Raw genomic sequence first — 20,696 nt, forward strand, 5'->3', positions numbered from 1 at the left:
TCACATCGCATGTTAAGTTCCATTCTTGTGTATGTATATGCCACATAAAATTGTGCACGCGTATGTGTGTACATACGCAATGCACGATACAGGATACCCTTTAAGTTCTTAAGAAGGCTAGCATTTTCAAAGGTAAACGCGCAGAAAGTCGCCATAAATGCACTCTGCGCAGTGCATTGCACGTATGAGAGCTTGACTTCAAAGATACCAAGAAAAAAAGCGGAAGTGGATCTTTAAATAAACATGACGAGGACATTTGCTGGACGTAGGAGTAGTAAAATGTTCTAACTGCCAACGAATCTTCTGACACACATTCCTAGATGGATTTCTTTTGAAGGAATATTCACGCAACATTTGTATCTCGGTCGGCAACCAATTCCTTTCTTCGCCTTCTTCTTATATCTTCTTCTTCCTGTTTTTACTGAGTTCGCGCGTTGGAATTCTTGGACTTGCAAACTCGAGAAAGTTCTTTTCACTTGATACCTTACTTTCCTGCTCTGCCGGAAAGTTATGGCGAACTGAAGGTACAAGCTTCTCGAGCCAGTCATAATTTCACGATAAATTGAAGTTATACAACTTCTGACAGATAACTTTCTAAAGTAATTGTAGGTTGTCCGACTTTTTTATAATTACTACCAGCTGGTTTGTTATCGTTTCAGCTGGAGGCGAAATAGATACTACTAGAAATGGAATTCTATTAGGAGTAATAAATTACTGTACAGAGCTGATAAGATTGCTTTTGGACAATATACGGATCTATGTAGTTACTGCAGATAGGATCACCTGGTTTCACATACATTTTCAGATCTAGTGATCAAAGTGGTCATAACTACTAATTGAATTGACGTAACCTATACATATGAAAAAATACTACCATGTCAACATGTGTCTCAGGTACAACTGTATCAGCTCTGCGTAGTACTTATCACAATTTTGTAGTCATTATTTGTCTATCCAGTGGTAAAGAAACATGTGAATAATTAATCATAGGTGCATATTTTTTTATATTAAATATAAGGTCGTCTCGAAGTTACTTTATCGTTCTATTGTTAGAAATGTAATGCTTTATCCACGGTAAATATAAATTACAAACTTTTTTATTATGCTATTACTAGCAAAATAATGTGTTTACTTATGTGATTGTGGATAAGAATAGTAAAAGTTTAAAAAATTGGTATTCTTGAGCTAGATATGGTGAACAATAAAGGTTTGTTCAATCCATAAAAAAGAATTCTTGTTTGATAAATTTTATGGCAGGTACTTAAATAATATTTTTTTATTTACGTATAAATCCTTTTGTAATTATAATAACAGTGTAATAATAAAAAGTCAGATTGCAAATGTGCTCATAATAAAACAAAATAAAACTAAACTAAGAAAAGAAGAATAAGACAAGTACGAAAAACATAGAAGAAATGGTTTTACATTATTCATAGCTTATAATTCCCGACAGATAATCGAGAAACTCCTACAGTAACTTCCGATTATCTTAATGAAACGGCAACTAGCATTTTTCAAATTATCACTCAATCATAATATGTACATTAATAATACAGCAATACAGTCCTTGTAGGTACTTCAGAAATTCGATACGCACGGTCGACCGATCGGAAAAGTATAATTAATTATCGGGGCAAATGTTACAGCTACTCAGGCTATGTATTATCGATGACTCTTCATATCCTTCGTTCCGTTCCGCGACCCAGATACGCTCGCACGATTTTCATTTTGCCCCAATGAGTTCCGTGAAAGTGTAGAGTATCCGTCTTCTCTGTATTTTCTCTTCCTGCGCCATCCGCCTCTCTGCTGGAATCGAGACTAAGAGGATATACCTACAGAGTGCACAGCGCGCAAGGTCTTCTATTCCAAGTGATCTCGAAGATCTTCGCCTTAGTGGTACTTTTACGAGCGCTCTGACCCCGGACTTTATCGTTTGGACATAAACCTTGTCCCGTCCGTACGAATAAGGAACATGCATCCATGGGTTTTCGACTCGAAATCTTGTTAATTCCTGACTCCTGTTCCATTTCCTGCAATTAGTGACTTTGTGCTTCGGCCAGAGATCTCCTGTCTTCATACGCAAACTGGCAGAACCAAATATTAGTACAGTAGAACTTCGATTGACCGAACTTCGAATATTCAAAATTTCAAAAAAATAAGAGTACAGTAGAATATCGATTATAATCTAGCCAATGAAATAATAGTAGTGTACTGAGAAAAATAAAGCTAGCTGTAAAAGAGATACTTCTGATTTGAATCTCTTGGTACTTCAGATGATCGAGGTTCTACTGTACATCACTGTACATGTAGATACATACACTATCGAGCATAAGCATTTCGACACTCGTACATTATTGCAATATGGTAAAATTCTGTGATATAGGCTTGGCTGAAAACCTTATCTTAGACGATATATGGTTTACAAATACTGATGAGTATAACATTTGATAGCAGTTAGTATGCATAAATAAAAAAGGGTAGATATTTCATGAGCTTTCAATAACAGTAAGTGTCCCTAAACTTATACATAGTAATGTATTTTTTAGTTTTCGTTCTTGTTAATTTAGTGACGGATATTGGACAATATTGGCATAAAATGGAACTAATTAGATATAATTTCAAATCTTTCATAAATACAGAAATTGTTTACTGTAATTTTGAGAGTAATTCTAAACCAAGTGATGCTTTCGTCTAATAATGAAAACTAAATACAATTCACGAGTTTATTGATTTTATAATATGTTGTTACTAGAGAGGTCTGTTGTATTTGAAGCTTTGAAACATGAGAATTTTGCAATCAATTTTTTGTATGTTAAGTATACTATTTCACGTAATAAAAGTGTAAGGAGGAAGGAAATAATTAGAAACGATGCAACGTGTTTTTCAGCAGTGTTAAATTGTAAGTAAAAAAGATGAAGCATCAAGTTTACTTGTAATGAGGACTAAGTTTTTATCTTTCAAGGCACGAAAAGAAGCATCGTTAAGAGTTCAGTAAAATAAGACTGCCAGCTTTTTAGACTTCGTCTATAAGAGGAAGATTTTGCTTCAAAATTTCAGAAGTTCGTTCGCCTTCCACTCCACGTCCCCTTCATAATTTTCTCAATTTTCTGAATTTTTAAGAAAGGTTTCATAAAAGTATTTTCAAGAGTATCTACAACATAAAAATATAAGATTAAATTTTTTAGTTTCAAAAAATTAGAATGTTTCCACTAGTGTATTTAGATAAATTGTACTTTATTTTCTAATATTTCTTTATTTCTTAATTCTATTTTCAATTCTCGTCTTATAATGACTTACTACACTTGCTATTACGGACTTACTATGTACATCAGATGTGCCTCCACTCTCGGGAAGCCAGTAGACCACAAGGTGCATTTAGTGCCCGCAAGCGGATACCTGTGCTACTACGTATCCCTATTTATCGCCCGCAAAGTATGGTAAATTGACGGTCATTTCACTCAAAGCAGTACTCAGCATGAAAGGCTTGATTAGCGAAGATCACTTACTTCTGGAATATTAGTCCCTGTTTCCTTTCAACTTTTAGGCTCAATGCACACGAGCGATATTTTGACACACGATCTTGTTGAGATTAAGTATCTGTTCTTGTTCTTTGTAATTGGGAAAACAATGAAAAACATTTTCAAGTTGCTAAATATATTAATATTCTATTTGTAAAAAAATTTGTCTGAGACTTTGTGACTTTTATTTTTTTAATATAAAACATATATCTCTAGTATTTTGAATGAATAAATATGCGATAAAAGGATGTAACAATATTTCCTATGAAAGGGGCCTCGTGCGTTAATTTGACAGGCATATAATTTTCATGAAATGAATAATATGTGTTACGTCTTTTTTTAGCAACAGAGTTGTAAGTGATAAAAAACACCTTAATTCTGATACTTGGGAAGGAGTTTAAATATATGACAGGCGTGTTTGAATGCATAATAAGTGTGTATAAATTTTGAACGAAGAACAGTAAAATGTGGAGCGAAAACAGAAGTCATAGTATAGTACGTCTTGAATTATCAACAACAGTAAAGGATAGAGCGAAAATAGTAGCTGATACGTCTTGAATAATCAATAGCAATAGATAACGGAGCAAAGTCAGTAATTAGTCAATAAGATAATTAGTAAGATACATTTTTCCCTCTCATTTTATTGATATGTTACCATGGTGTCAATTTGTCACTAGAAGAACACCTTGGGTTGCAAAAATGGGCGTTACGATAGAAAATAATTCCTTTATACAGCAAATTTATCGAATTTATCGTTTCTGAAATACTCTAGAGATTAAACAAGAAACTGTACGACATATGTAATATCTTAAGTGGTAAATGTATGTCTCTCTTAACTTCAACCACTCAAGAAACTGGAGAACTTTTGAAAGTACTTAACACATTGAACAAATGGTTCATGTACGTTTCACAGAAACAGATACTACAAACAGTTGAGAAATATAAAATTAATATCAGCTACCTCGAAATTTAAAAACTAATTTTAGACTGTTTAAATTTGATTTAACAGAATTTATTTAATTTCAAACCGAAAATCCAATTGAAGCTACCTCTTGATATGATTTCATAATAAAAAATTTCTCGTGGAATATTGAAGCATCAATTTTTGAAATTGATCTGCAATTAAATTTTCCTACCATTAGTAGATTATTAGAGAACTCATATTTGTATTCGTAATAGAAAAATCATTTACTGTTAGAAAATATGTACAAAATCGTTAGTTACATATTTTTCTTTTATCTGTTTTAGGTACTAACAAAATACAGCCGACTCGAAGGCGCACTAACCAACCACAGCCGTCGGATACACACACTATGATAACTTCGCGAATACCCAGGCATCGCCTCAAATCATAAAGGAATCCAGTAATTAGCATCATATCGTATTGCAGTACAACCACGATCGCGAGTATTTGCATAAATTAACATACACGCATACCTAGCACACTGTGGCGTGGGTTTCGGTTATCTGATCAACGTAAACGGTATCCTGAGGATTAATTTAAAACTCGTATTCCTGAAGGGAGGAAACAACGTGGTCGTACGCGAAAAAGGGTGAGCACGTAACTAAATCGAGAACTTCCATTTTCTTTACGTCCTAATTTCCCTACGAGCCATGCTGTTCATAATAGAAATTAAAAGCGGTCTAGTTCACATTGTGTGAACACGGCTACGTTCACCTAGTAAGCTGGCTCAGAGTCACTCGCGCTTATCTTAACATCGGTTTATATTTTCCTCGTTTAACATGAAACTGTTCTTCTCGAGTAAGCGTTTGCTCATTTTTGCTTCGTTGTTCTATTTTTTGAACGAAATCGTCAGAGGTAATGTGCGGTGCAATGCTTTTTGTTGAGACAATTATGATAATAATTTTCCTTTTTACAGTCAAATACGTATTTCATTTCGATATTTGTCAGTTTCGTAATAAATATGTTTTTGAAGTTTTGAAGGAGGAAATGCCAAGATCTCTTTTGTATATATGGCTGCTTTATTGAAGAATTTTTAATTAGTGGCTGAGTTTCATATTTTTAGGGACTATGGGTTAATCTTAAGTACTGATGTTAGAAAGAATTGTCAAAATAGTGTGTAATAAGTCTGAATAAGAACATTTTCTGAGATATGGTTGATCTATACTACTTACGCGTGGTCAGAGTAAGTAAGAGGCGACTCATGAACTTACTACTAAAACAAGTGCTCTATTTGTACACAGCCACTTCTTACAGAATTATCACTCGCAAACATTATCTAAATTACTAAATATTTTACATAACATTTACAAAAAATTTATAACATTTAAATGGGCATTAAAAATTCTTGCGTATAACAAAGTTTAGTGAGAATATTCTTTTACTACGATTAATATTATTGTGTCACATAATAAAAATAGTGAAAAAACTAACATAAGCAACATAAATATTAGAAATATTTACAACACAGATTACCAAGAATTAGATCTCATAGACATTAAGTATAAATTCATGAACGATCTTACTACAAAAATAGAGGTTTCAAAGGATATTTTCGAAAATTTAGTGACACTTTCTTTTTCTGTTTGCAACATTAAGAAATCTAATTTTACAGAACAAGAACGTGGACAATTTGCATTCGATGGAAATAAAAATTCTGCAGGACGATAAAAGCTCGATTTGCTTCGCTGTTTCAACGACTGTAAAGAAGATACGCGAGGAAAGTGTCTCTTTAAATCGCAATCCTCTTGATTATTCGCCGCGAATTCCGTGAGTGCGATTGTACCCGTTCGAAAGGTGTGACGCTGCCAGCTGTGGTACACGGAGAAGCAGGGAAATTCGCTGACACCACCGTTCTATATGTAATTAATCGATTCTCCAAATCCACAGTGGCAGGTAACGTAGATATGCCTTGGAGGAAAATGAATGGAAAAATCGAATTCGTGCCCGCGACGAGTGTATCTCATCGTACGTGAATAATTTTGTCAACTGGAGCTGGCATCGTCGACTGCGTGATTCGAATAGAACCTTGTTTTATTCTTAAATTGACAAATATTTGATGAACTTCCACTTTATGAATTTGATATCCTGACTTGTGTCATCTTATGCAGGGATGTAATACAAATTTAGTTTCTGACTGCTTCGTGTACTTGTATTTGCAAGCTTTATAACAAAATATTATAAGCAATTTTTTTCCCAGATTATTAAAAATAGTGAGGAATACCCTGCAATTTTTATTATATATTAGGGAGTTTTAAAATGCAGATTTAATACTAATCGTAAGTGGAATTTATACATTACTGGGTAGATTCCTTTGAGTGCTGATATGTTTATTCAAAATATTTTTATATTGTACATGTATTTCAAAAGTAGTACAACCCAAGAAACGTGATTTTTTTATTACAGCTATAAATCAGTTTGGTAAATGCACCTCTATTCATTATAAAAGATTTAGTAATTAAAGATAAAAGTTGTAGAATTTAATTAAAGAACTCTTCAAATGTAAATTACAAATTATTTAAATAATAACAAGAAAATCATTTAGTTTATACAAGTAAGATGACTTTCATTAAATAAATCTATACTTTATATCAATATTATGTTTTCAATACATAATTTTCTCCTAAGCTCGTAAATAGTTTTTTGCTTTCCCTCAAGAACATACTTTTTCAGCTGTGTCACTTTTATAATGCATGTGCGATATAATTAAAGAGAGCATTTTTAGCACACCTTTCGTAGCTTTAATAAAGAAGCAAGAAATAAAAATTCTAAAATTAAAACACTCAGGAAGCAGAAAAACCTATTAAATATTATCAAAGTTTCCCTCTGATGTCTTATTGCTACACTTATAACTATTTTAAAATCCACTTGAGACTATAAATCCTACATTAATAATAATAATAGTGAATTATAAGTACAGATTAACAAAAAGGAGCACCACACGTCAATTTTTCTTCAGTATTACCACCATAGTTTTCTACCACAATCTTGACATTTCCTCCTAAAATGCTGTATACATTATTCTAAGGCTTCCATATCACAATGCAACTAGGCTCGATACATGCCTCATGGATTGCTATCATTGAGCCCTGAAAGAAGTAACACCTCTTTTTTCCCTAGATCACCAAGCTAAACAATTTCTACCTCTTTAGGCTAAATTTAGCGTTTTTATACATATAACCTATGGCATAGTATAGGTGAACATATATTTGACTTTTTTGATATTAGTACGAGTGTTAATATGTCGGTATCTGTCCCGATGCAATTTCCTCGTTACAGTAGCACGAGTAGCACTCATTTGACTTATCAAAATGTGGAGTACCTTCCAATCGTTATTCTTTTAAAACTAATCGCCCACCTGGGTAACTTCCCCTGGTATCATAATTCATCCTAAACATGTTAGCAAAAATCGACAAAGAAGGAGGAAAAAAAATTGATTGCAGGACCGCTGGAAGAAGTCTGCGACTACGGCGTGAGGAGATCGTGGGGCCCTCCTCTAGAAGAAGGAGCTCCGCACGAGGAGGGGCACGTAAACGTACCTCTGGGCCCGTCGTGGTGTTGTCCGCCGGGGGTGGCGGTGGTGGCGGGGGCGGAGGTGGCGACGGGGGCGGAGGTGGGTGCAGACGCCGTGACTTGGAACGACGCGGGGGTGGCGGTCGGGGGCCTCCCTGCCTTGCCACCATCAGCTCCTCTGTCGCTGGGAGTGCTGGGGGCTGTGGCCCTGTGGTGGGGCTCCCCTCCTATAAAAAGCGTCAAGGTATCCTCTTCACCGACCCAACGAAGTTAAACGTTGCTTCATGAATTTTTATTTGAGTAATAATCTGCTCCATTTTTTCCGTTGTTTCGGTAGATGCTCCTGACGAGCAGGTAGTTTGAGGTTGTTCGTGTTTTAGGGGAAGCAATTTTCAGGATGTAGTCCAAGGTAGTCCTTTTTTTCAATATTTCTGCCTTTCCTTGGTAGAGTTTTAGTTAATTAGTTTGTTTGACAGTGAGTCCTGTAAAAAGATAGTCAATTTGTACACCTTTGATTGTGATTTTGAAATCTAAATTTTGGAAGTTGTATACTTTCGTAGTATAATACGAGTAAAGTAGAAATGTCCTTCAATCAAGTGATTGTCGAGTAAGAATATTTGAACAGAAACATATTTGCATTTGCGTGGAAATTTAGTTCTTAATACTTACATATAAAAGTGAGTTAAAAATAAAACAATGTTAATTTGAAAGGAAAATTAAGCTAAAATCGAAATGATACAGATTCCTTTACCGTTGAAATATTTGACTTAATCACTCCAATTGCTAATTACATTATTGCGAAAAACATGAACAGCTTGTACGATACATATTAATCATGTTGCTTACGTGAAGTTAAATTACTAATTCTGTTACTTATATTCAATGCCTATTCAATATTATTCACAGATATTCTTGCTGTAGCGATCATACGCATAATTAAGAAGATTTAATAATTAATTATGTATCTGATTATCATCGGAGTTTAATTATAATCTTTGAATTAATTGGAGTTCATTTTATTTTTAAAGCTTTTATATAATAAATAATATAGTTCTCTTTATTTCTTGAAAATATGGATAGTCAGTAATCTCATTAATTTCAGAACCCTTTTTATGATAGTAGCAGATTATTATTCCAATAAAAATATTCTCATCCGCTCAATAAATTCGACTAACGTCTTTTTCATTGATCATCAGTATCACAAAACTTCATACGAATCTGCTTTTAATGTTATGTGGTCAGTGACAGTATCACCACCCATGTTGAACAAGTACTTATGTTCACAATTCATTAAGGCTTGAAAAATTCATCAAATACGTACTAATTTAAATAATGGAGACAAAAATTATGTAAGAGCATACCTTTTATCATATTTTTTTACAATATGCTTAAGATTATTATGTAATAGAAGTGGTGATATAAATATTTTATTAAGCTTTCGTCGTTCATGTAATCTTAATGAGGGCATTGGACAATATTGATCGTAATGCACATGAGGTGGATACATTTGTTTATTAAATAAATACATGAAGATACTGGGATTAACATATTTCATATTGCTGATTTTGTGAAATGTATGCTAAAGGAAAAAACTAGCAAACGGATAATTATCATTCCGTATATTTAGATGAAAAGAGGCTTTTCGTTCCAAGTAGTGATAAAAATTTTAAATCCTTCTTAATAGGATCCGGTAAAATTTCCTTTATGGTCATTTAAGAACGTTCACTAAAATTGCATTTTTATGTTGTTACGTATTTTATACGAAATCTGAATAACTTATTGAAATATTTTTCAAAATAATGCACATATGAAACGATATACATATATCTATAGAAAAATAGCAGAGAGGTATAGCTTATGCGTGAAACTGGAGCACAAGGGAATGAGGAGCGTATATGGTCAGACGCGGACTGGTAACCGATATGATTGAAATTATATCTTTCGTGATTTATGCAATTAGTAACAGACTTAAAAATATATGCAAATTTTACACAAAATATAATTACAGATTTACAAGAGTATTGTTTTTGAAAAAATAACAAATGTTTATTTTTTAGTCATCAAACTATTTGTAATAAATTATTATTGTACATCAACTTGTGTTGGTGTACATATCAGGTTTTTAAAAAATTATAGGACTAATTTATCGTACTTTTAATTATTTCTGAAAAATAAATCGTAAACATTGAATAATCATATTATTACTGACTGACTTTAATAGATAATTAGTGAAACGCTTAATGGTAAAGAACTTCATTTCAATATTATGTAATTAATAAATGGTGGTGACTTAAATGAAAATAAATCATATTATATGAATGAAATATCATTGTCAAATTTTACCAGTTTTAAACGATATATTAAAGAAGTAATGCATTAATTCGTAGACAGCTTATAGATCGCCCACCATCGTCACTAAAGTAGGAATGTGTTAAGCGAAGCAGATACTAGATATAGGAGGACATGCCTGACTGTTCTGAATCTTATCTAATATATCACGTTAAGTGCATTTGACTTGTCTTCACTGGTAAAGGCTTAGTGCCTCATTCAATCTCTCAGCAGATTTAGTCCATTATGGTCAACTCCCGTATCGAGAATTCTCTTGCTGCATAATATTCTAAACGTCCTAAAATTAATTTATATATTATAAATTATTTATCATTTATATATTATAAACTACTTATAATTATTTATTAAATTATTTATTTATAATTTAGTATTGAACACCATTGTCATGTCACCAAAAAACATATTGAAATTGAGTACTTTGCCAAGTTATTTTCTAGAGGCATAATTTTTTAATTAAATTTCGATAAAAGTTTTACTCTTCTCGTAATTAGTAATCAAGAACCTTCTTCCGAAATGATTGAGTGCACTTTGTCCTCCATCGAAAAATTGAAGTACTGAAAAACTGATTTATGCCTCATTGGAACAAATTTAATCGTGTTTTAATTGAAAATCAACAAGAGGGACTCAACCATTAACCCCCTTAATTAGTTCTTGACATTTGATTACACGAAGTGATATTATTAATCATGTTGTTCCTGTCTATAGAACAGTTGGTTCTACTGCTTCAGTTAACACGTTGAGCGCGGCGTCAGTCCCTTGGGACTGGCAGTGGACTTAGCAAAATCGGCGCCGCGTTCAACGTGTTAATTAACAATCAACTCTGGGTTGTTACGTCTCTAAAACGAGACGTAATTATTGTTACGTCAGATGCTTAATATCTACACACGATTACTAATTAGTGTTTATTTAATACACAGATGAATTCGACCAGTTACGATCGGTCGAGCACATAATTCGTATCTCTAAGTACCGTCTCTAATTATTCCGAGTTTATTACGAACTGGTCGGCCATTCATAGCAGTACGTTTATTATGTTTATTACGGGTCTCCATCTGAATAATGTTTGTCTGTGAGTGAATAGCCTACGTTAGCCGCAATTTATTGACTTTTCGGTCTATATTTCTTAGATGAGAACCACAGTTGTATGATATTGTGAAGAAAAAATTATTCCTTATTAGTCTCAACAATCTATTTCCTTTAATTCTATATTTTACATAACTTTATTATTATTGTTTATTGCTAGCAGTAACGTAGAAGATTCTTGTTTTCAACACCTTGCTCAGTACAAAATTTGGTATGTAAATATTTTATAACTAAATTATTAAGAATCATTAAATTTGTTTTAAACATTCGAATCGACTACTTCTAATGTCTAAATATTTTTCTTAAGTATAATTCAAAATATAGGAATGAAGTTTTTTGCAACAATTTTATTCATAAAACTAGTATAGATTAGGTATCGTCTCTACTTTATTTTTCAGAAATATTTCGTGTGCATATTTATTTAAAATATTTTACTAAATACGACCTTAATTGAGACTCTAGTTGTCATACTTTTGTTAGTAATATAATTCTCATAGTACTCTTCATATCCTTTACTAAAAATTGATTAGTATCACTTGCTATTATGTAAATGACTACCATCCATACAGGAATGATGTATACGGCAGTCAAAGCGTCAATCAAATCTTCAATTTGTCCATCATGTTGTAATGGTTATCTTCCATCAAAGTTTTCACGAGACCTGTCAATCCACTTCAGTGTGTTCCGATCAAAACGCCATCAAAAACGTTTGACTAGAAATAGATCATCCACAAAATGCGATAAAAATATAGTAAACTATCTCATATGACCTCTCACGGGAAACTGTTGTGCATACTTGAAATTCAGTATATTCCTAGAGCAGTAACAGAACGCGAAATTCAACATATTATAGACCAATCGATTCGCTTTAACAAGTATATTACAGAAACAACACTTTTTTAGAGGCAATGTTTTCAACTGCCAAAATTTCATTGCAAACTTTTAATACTGCTGTCAATACTCCCACGCGATTATTCGTGATTTACCCAAAAGCACTCATATCCCAGCCAAGGATGTCCTCGTTTATACTCGACACGCCCTAATCTCGCAGTTACATTGGCCTAAGGTAACTACGCCTGTAATAGAGGTTTCAGTTAGAAGTTACGTCAGCGTCCCGAAACAACAACGAACTATCTTCTAGTCGGTCCATGTTGCGTGCAGGGCAGGAAAACGTAAACGCTGTTCCTCGAGCTCTGGTTAACTATGATAAATTTTGAGGAAAATAAACTTTTGCGTAAAATAAACTTACCAGAGGCAAGAAAGCTCACAACCAGTATGGTAATACTGTGTCTACTTTGCGTAACAAAAGGCGCAAATTTTATGACTTTTATGATAATCTACTGGAATAAACAAGAACTTACAAAATGTTACGTATAAAGTGAATAACACCTAAAGTTTAGCTTGGATTGAGTATGGGGTGCTTTGAATGAAATATTAGAATAGTGTCCATTTTCGAAAAGAATCAGCTATTGTATAATATTGTATAATAGTTTAAAGAAAAGGGGAAATTATTGAGGTTTCATCCATTGTTATAGAGTGTTATTAAAGGTACAGTTAAAATGTTAAATATCTCATATTATTTCTCTGCAAGTTTAACATTGAATTACCTTCTGTAGATAGTTTTCAAATTTGTCTTAAAATAAGCTACAATACCAGCAAAAAATGAAAGAATGGTCCCATTTGAAAAACTAGTCCTGACCTTCACCTCACCATTAAAAAATAAAAGTCCCACCACATGATGTTCCCCTCGATGCTGTACAATTTTCATCTGGAACATTTTTGTAACTCTTCATAATTTCCACCCTATAAAAATAAATAACATAAATAAGTAAGCTTCTTACCAAAAGCGTTCACAACACCATCCACATTACTCTATCCTCCTTATAGACACTATGAATCAGTTAATTGTGCGTTTGGGTAAATCGCGAAATTTCTGAGTCTCCCGTTAGACGGTCTGGCGAGTGCATGCAAATCGTGTGCTTTGAAATTGTCTGAAGTACAAGCGTAACACGACGTGAAATTCTGAAGGTAGCGGTGCCGCCTGGGGTCGAGGTAGCCGAGTCCATGGCAGAGATCGCGGGGGCGGCGCGAACCTATTCGGTTCAGGCGTCGCCCCCGCGAATTACGCTTCAGGACTGCAGGGCGTAGCGCCTGAGCTACGGGAGGTCGTGAATATCCTTGGCGAGAGGAACCAAATGGGCACATTCACGGGCGTGGGACCACCGCCAGGAACCCTGGACAACGACGGCCACGGAGATGAAGAAGAGGGCACCTCCACGAAACGACCACCGAGACCCCTCTACAGGAGGCTGATCAATTACGTTCGGCAAGCTTGGACTGGCGTGAAGTTCGCTTTAGGTATTACTCTTGGTTATTGTTGAACTTAGGGTGCGAACACATTAAGCCTCGTTCAGATTAGTCAAGTTAGTTGAAGTCTAGTCACTCGGATTTAAGTGGTTTGACGTACAGTTTGTGTTGATACTAGTCAAGTTACTTGATGCAAGTCGTTTGAATTCAAAAGTAACTTGAATTCAAACTGTCAGGTAAAAATAATATAAATGGTGTTGGAAGAGGTGGTGCATGCTGGTTATTTGGTTATGTATTTTCCAAAGAGATGTGTGCTTTTGACAACCTCCTTAACGTTCTCACATTTGTCCATTTATTTGAAGTTTGCCCTACATGGCATAGTATACACCATGGTATACAGCAATTAATGTGTATTTCAAGGCAAGGAAAAGTTGAAAAGACGTCAACTTCACTTTTAGGCTTGAAAGGACATTTCAAGTCAAGTAATGTAAGTCACAAATCACTTGTATGCAAGCCACTTGGAGTCGACTAACTTGACTGATCTGAACGTGCCTAGACGAAATAGAAACTTGAAGGGAAATTTCAAATCAAGTAAAGTAATAGGTTCATATTGGTCAGGTTGCTTTAAATCACTTACATTCGAGCCGCTTGAATTTCAGTAACTTGACTAATTTGAACAAGGCCTTTAAAATGCGAACACATTATTATCACGTCATGTGAAATCACGTTACATACTATATATAGCAAATACATAATGTGAGCTGAGGATTTTCCCTTATTTTAGATCTATTTTGCTATAATATGAAACCAATTTACTATAATACGTAACGTGATTTTGCATGGCGTGACAGTAATGTGTTCGCATGACGTAAATCACGTTATACAGGGTATTCAAGCTGAAACAGGCTACTTAAATATCTCCTCTGTTTTTAATAACACGAAAATTGTCCGTGACATAATTTGAAGAACAATTTTTTGTGTAGGATCATTTCATTTAGTTTTCTAGATCTTCGTGTTATTATAAATAGAGGAGATATTTAGGTGACCTGCTTCAGCTTGGACACCCTATATACTACAGGAAATTCATGGTCTAAGCCCAGGGTTTTTCCTTATTATAGATCTATTTTGCAATAATATGAAACAAATTTGTGTAATGTGTTCTCACCCTTAAAGTATTCTCTGCATAATAAGACTTATCTCGCATGTCTCGAGACAAGTGATGGGATTGAGACCACTTGAAATTATTTCGAATTCCTTGGCCTTTTCGAAGGTTGAATAAGAAACAAGATGGTTCCAGGTGATCTGGTTCCATCACATACGCGAGGTATGTCTCGAGACAAATCTCTTCGTGTAGGGGATACTTAAAAGTATTGATATAGCGAGAACTTCTAGAATGAAAATATTGGCATGCGTAGATGCATGGTAGATTAAGATTATCTCAAGGTATAATAACGTGGAGCAGATTTTTTTAAAAATGTCAAAAAATTTCTTAGAGTGATAGGATTCAGTATTTAAAATCTGACAACGAAGATATACCTAGATGTTTTAAGGTTTTTGAGAAATTTTGTTCAAGATTTTTGGAAATTTTAAATGTCTTGAATTGTGAAAGATAAGAAATTCATGGTATGGTATAAACGAGACAGTAAATTACTTAATAAATTGCGAAATCAGTTAAATATATACTAGATGATGTGTTGACAAACCTTAAAAGAAATTTAGCAATCTTGGATTCAGTAATGACCACTGTTAAAAATTTATATTTGATAATGATTAAAGTTTTCAAGATATTTAAGACTTTGAGCACAATATATTTTCAAATCTTTGAAAACTTCCAAGATTTTGAAAATTCTATTTTGTTCTACTTTAAACAAGACTTTAAGGGCAACAGAAAAATATATCCTTAACTAACCGAAAAATTTAATCTAGCCTGCATGTTTTAAGTTACTCTTAACGAAGACAAAGCTAATTATCATTTACATTCCTCAAAAGACATTTCAAATGGTCTTCATTACTCGCAAGAGTAAATCGTTTCTTAAAGTATAAAACAGCATTTGAAACATGCAAATTTTTCATGTCAGAAAGTAGAAAAAATCCATTTATCGTCTGCATTCCAAAGCTGCCTCTTCAAGCTACAAGTAGTAGGAACGAGAGTTTAGGAATCTGAACTTCCGACACGCGCAATTTAAATTTCAAGAGGCCATGAAATGTGAAGAGTAGACTAGCACTACGAGTGTGCAAGATTTCTAATAGGATAAGATCAGAGATCTGACTTACGTGTGTGTTTTAGTTACTGTTACTGTTGCAGTGTAGAGCAGATGTTAGTTAGACAATGAAGAGGAAAATGAATACAGGAAGTATAAAGGAAAACGTGTATTTATTATTCAGAGGAGATGTATGATATGTTTCCGCTTTTATCCTACCATAAATTTTGCAGGTAAGAAATCGTAGAGAATGAAGACTAACCAGATAAATCTTCCCATAGTTCTTATTTCTAACATATTTACATTTTTCAATTGAGCTTTCAAACTTCCATATCTTCTTAATTATCATAGCTTTTTTATTTATCTCAATTTTTCATAGTTATTGTTAATCTTCAGGACAAAACGTTCCAACCGACTAAATTTAAATGTAATTAAATTTTTAAGAATATAGTCATTATTCATTACGTGTAGCAGGTTCCACAAGCATTAAAAGGTTATAATTGGTACTCAAAGTATATGAGACTGCAGCATGAATAAATCTCAGATATATTAGATAATATTGTATACAGACTTCAAGTGTAGGACTTTAGTAGCTCTACTATCATTTACAATACAATACGATCTCGATTAAGGAACACAGTAGGACACTCAAACTTGAAGTTTGAGTTGAAGCTCTTCATACAGTTACTTTTATTACTTTCTATAGATTATTATTCAATCAAAGTTCGAGTCATAGTCGATGTTCCACAATATTTTTATTATCATTACACCGAATATCCATGACCCCGAATAAAAAAGACCAAGAATAATTGGGACGCGATGAATCAGAATTCCACTTTTTAAAATTACAAAGTCTTCGATCCAAATTCCAGACGAAAAGCCGAATGAGGTCAAATTTTACCAAATACAATGTTCCCAATGTTATATTTCCCTTACTCCATCAATTGGAACTGACCAGTAACACGAATCGCAAATGGTCAAGCTGAATTTGTATACTTAGATCGTCCAGATAAGTATCTGTTTTCTTCTTTCCTTTGCTAATATTCATAGTTAAACTATAAATATTGAACGAACCATTTGTCAGAGCATTCTTAGATAATGTCTTTATAAGTTCTTGTATTTGTTTTCAGTAAGTCTTTTGTAGTTTATAGGGTGTAACATTTTTATTCTGAAAAACGTGGGGACAAAAGTAACACGTCACTATGGAGGTGAAAGTAGCATGTTACTTGTTTTGTTCACATGAAAATCCAATGTATACATATTGATCAGAAAACAATGAAAATACAAGACAAGTAAAATAGCATACAGAATAGAAATTCTTCACATAACAATGACTGCATATGTCTGGTTTGTTTGGAGTCCTTCAGCTGAGAGCTGTTGGAGGAAGAATAGATCCAATGTTTAAATTGTAAGGGTGAGTCCCATGAAGACTGCACAATAAGTGATCTTCATTACATCTGTCATAATTGTAATTTGGAATAGATAAAAAATATTGTTAAACCAATACAGGATATCAAAGAACTGTACATACAAAGTTAGTTATACTTTTTATCTTTTACTACTTAAAATATATTTCTTTTATCGTTACTTAAAATACGTTTATTTAAATGCTTATTTTAATTTTTTATATTAAAACATTCTACTATTGCATTGAAAAATATGTTTTTACTTCGTTTTCTTCGAAACAATTACTGTTACTTTTATCCCCATAGTATGTTACTTTCCTCCCCACCCTCTAGGACAAAAGTAACAATGACAGTAACTGAAGAAAACTGCCATAGCTCTTTGATTACTTTAATTACACATACAGCTAAAACGTGTGTCAAGTGATAGACCAATAAACATACTTTACTAATGCATACATTTTCTTTTTATGTCTTTAAAAGGTAGTTGGCAGCTACGTCAAATGTAAAAAATGTAACTTTGTCCCCACTCTTCCCTACGTGCATTTAGAGCAAGCACGTATGATAGATTGCGTACAGAACATTGAAGCTACAGATTCAGCTATTAAGTGTACTTTGGCTCAGAGATGAGTGGAAATAAGTTCCAGATCGCATATAGGTTTTCCCGAAGTTCGTGCCAATTCATTGCATGCTCTATCGCACGCCTGAGCTGGCATCCCCGGAAGTGGTTGGAACACATTTTCCTGAAACGTGTGAGTCTCTGGAGCTTCTGTTGCAATGGAGCTCGTACCTACTCGCGTGTTTTACTGGACATCTATGTTGCATGATTCCTACACACTTGTTCGTATGTACGCGCACGTCCGACGTTCTTCCAACCATTCTAAAGGTTATTGTGTTCGATTTACCTTGAATCGACTAGCTTCCAATGCTGCCGCGAATAACTGCCATTGCCGTGCGTTGTTTTCCCTCGTAGCTAGCAATTTCTTAGATAATAACGATAATCGTTAATAATAATCGTTATTAGTACAGTCAGCTCAAAATGTAAAATGCCATACTTAGGACGTTTACGGTCACAACATGTCTGAAGAATGTGATTCTAGAAGAAAGTAGTAGATGAGTTAAGAAACAATTTTTAATATTGAACCAAACTTGAAAAATTCTCTTTCTTTAATCATAAAAAATTTGATTCTTTTTGTCTATAATCCCAATAAAAGAACTTTGAAAGAGTGGAAAAGTTATGGCAGGTATATGAAAAAGTCCAAGATGGAAAAAGTACACAAGAAATAAATCTTGTTTCTTCATAAATCACAAACAAGTAGAAGAAGATAATAATTATCTAATTATAATATATTTACAATAACTCACAACGTACAATTATTGATACATTATTGTCCATTAACTTATCACAAATACTTAAAAAATCGTGCAAACGATAGAAAAAATATTTGATTCTATATTCATGACGTAATTTTAGTAGCAAAACAATATTTTCCTTGATTCTACGAAGGCTTACACTTCACCACGTATATTGGTTAAATGTTCCTTTTATGCAATTTTCTTACGGTTAACCAGTGGTAGGAACAGTCTACCTGAAGGCTAAATCCTTAGACTTTCAAACGTATTTCATGAAAATTCATGTAAACAGCATGCAAGACCGTCCACAAGTTGCATTTCCTTGAATGAATTTACGAGAAAAATATTTAAAACCCAAGAGTAATGTATAGTGTAATCTGATACACAAAATGAGAACAGACATTCCTAAAATCTGAACATTCCTGAGATCCATATTTAACATATTTAAAAACTTTATATTATACTTAGCATTATCGAAATTTGATCAAAAGTAAGTAGATAAACTATTCATTGCATTTACTCGTTTACGTGTACAATTAGCAACATTTTCAAAGAAGAACGACCGTTCTAAAATTGAATGAAAATAAAAACTATTTTTATTATAGTTTTAATAAATGTTCAACCTTTCACTCGTTAACAAAATTTCTAATGTTATAGTGGCGCTGTCAATCTTCCTAATTTATGAGTATTCATTTTCATGATCACAAAACCAAGTTCTTATTCATAAAGTGATTATTCAAGCGCGTGCAACTTCTGTTTATAAAACTGTCGATCATAAATGCAAAGCAAACGGATCAATATTTTTTATCGAAAAAAAAAGAGAAACGCAATAAAGCTCTTTACTGTTGTTCGCAAGCTCCTAGCTCACGGTCCACGTGAAGGTAATTGAATTCTCGGGAGCCTTCGCTCCTCTGCAATTCGACGCCTCATTTAATCGAAAAGAATAAAAGAATACGGTACGCATGGAAACAGCGCGACAATAGGTTTCACGGAAAAAAACTCAGTTAAAGCTTGAAATTGTATGTGGTCGGTGTATCGACGTCGGAGCATGCGCCTCGATTGCGTCCACTTCAAATCGTCGTTCGTGCCACTGGAGATATGGACGTGCGAATGTTAATTACTCTGCCTTTGAGTCATTCCAGTGGAACGTGGTTATCGGCGATTTCTGAAACAGAGATTTTCAGTCACTGCACTCGTCTATTAGGCACGCTCAATCTCTCAAAAGAAAACGCGATCGTTGGGAAATTGGAATTCAAAAGGATTTTATATTTCAATTGGTGGGGGAGAGGGGGATGCATTTTAATAACGACAGGATGAAGATTAATTATGATTTTATAATCTACACGATTCTTCCAATGTTTTTCAAGGTGTCTTGAACAACTTGGTGCAAAGTAGGTTCAGGAAAAATAATTTTTATTTTAATCTACTTTCTCACTTTAATTCCTTTCTTTAGTAAGAATTCAATTTATGTGACATATTCGTTTAAGCAAACATGTTAGTAAGGTAGTTGACCCAGTACTCGATTACTTGAATAAATAATAAATTAGCATATTTGAACTTTCTCAAATTGATCACTCAATGAAATCATTATTTGTTGAAATGATCGACTACTGAGTACTGATTGAGTATCGAGTCAATTACCTTAAATATAGTTACTAAGTTCTTCTTTGCTAATAAATATTATTAATTTAAACGATGTAAATTGACTACTAAAAAAGGTCTTCACTTTTTCTTCAACTTAAACTTGCTTTATCGTTAAAAAAGTCGACATCTCTACTAAGTGATCGACTACTGGGTCAACTATCTCAGTACCTACTATTTAAGGCATACATTCTCCTATAAAAATATCTACAATTCGCAGTATTTTACACTGTAAAAGTTAATTCGATTATGCATGTACATAATAGTAAACTTGAATAGTACTCAAGCGTTGATAAACCCTGATTTTAGTTAAATTAATCCATACTGTCATAATACATGTCTTCTTGCGAAATATGTTTTGAAGTTA

At 33.6% G+C, this 20,696-nt stretch overlaps 1 protein-coding gene across 1 annotated transcript in view; it reads left to right on the plus strand.

Annotated features, from left to right (window-relative positions):
* Positions 1-20,696, plus strand: part of LOC143186253 (uncharacterized) — a 66,765-nt gene that overhangs the window by 6,649 nt on the left and 39,420 nt on the right. The window contains exons 2-5 of the mRNA XM_076389823.1: positions 4,291-4,418; positions 4,943-5,071; positions 7,923-8,236; positions 13,453-13,782. Coding sequence (XP_076245938.1) covers positions 4,291-4,418; positions 4,943-5,071; positions 7,923-8,236; positions 13,453-13,782 — 901 coding nt within the window. The remainder of the gene's footprint in view (positions 1-4,290; positions 4,419-4,942; positions 5,072-7,922; positions 8,237-13,452; positions 13,783-20,696) is intronic.

Source organism: Calliopsis andreniformis, chromosome 12 (assembly GCF_051401765.1).
Source record: "Calliopsis andreniformis isolate RMS-2024a chromosome 12, iyCalAndr_principal, whole genome shotgun sequence".
NCBI classification, from domain to species: Eukaryota; Metazoa; Arthropoda; class Insecta; order Hymenoptera; family Andrenidae; genus Calliopsis; species Calliopsis andreniformis.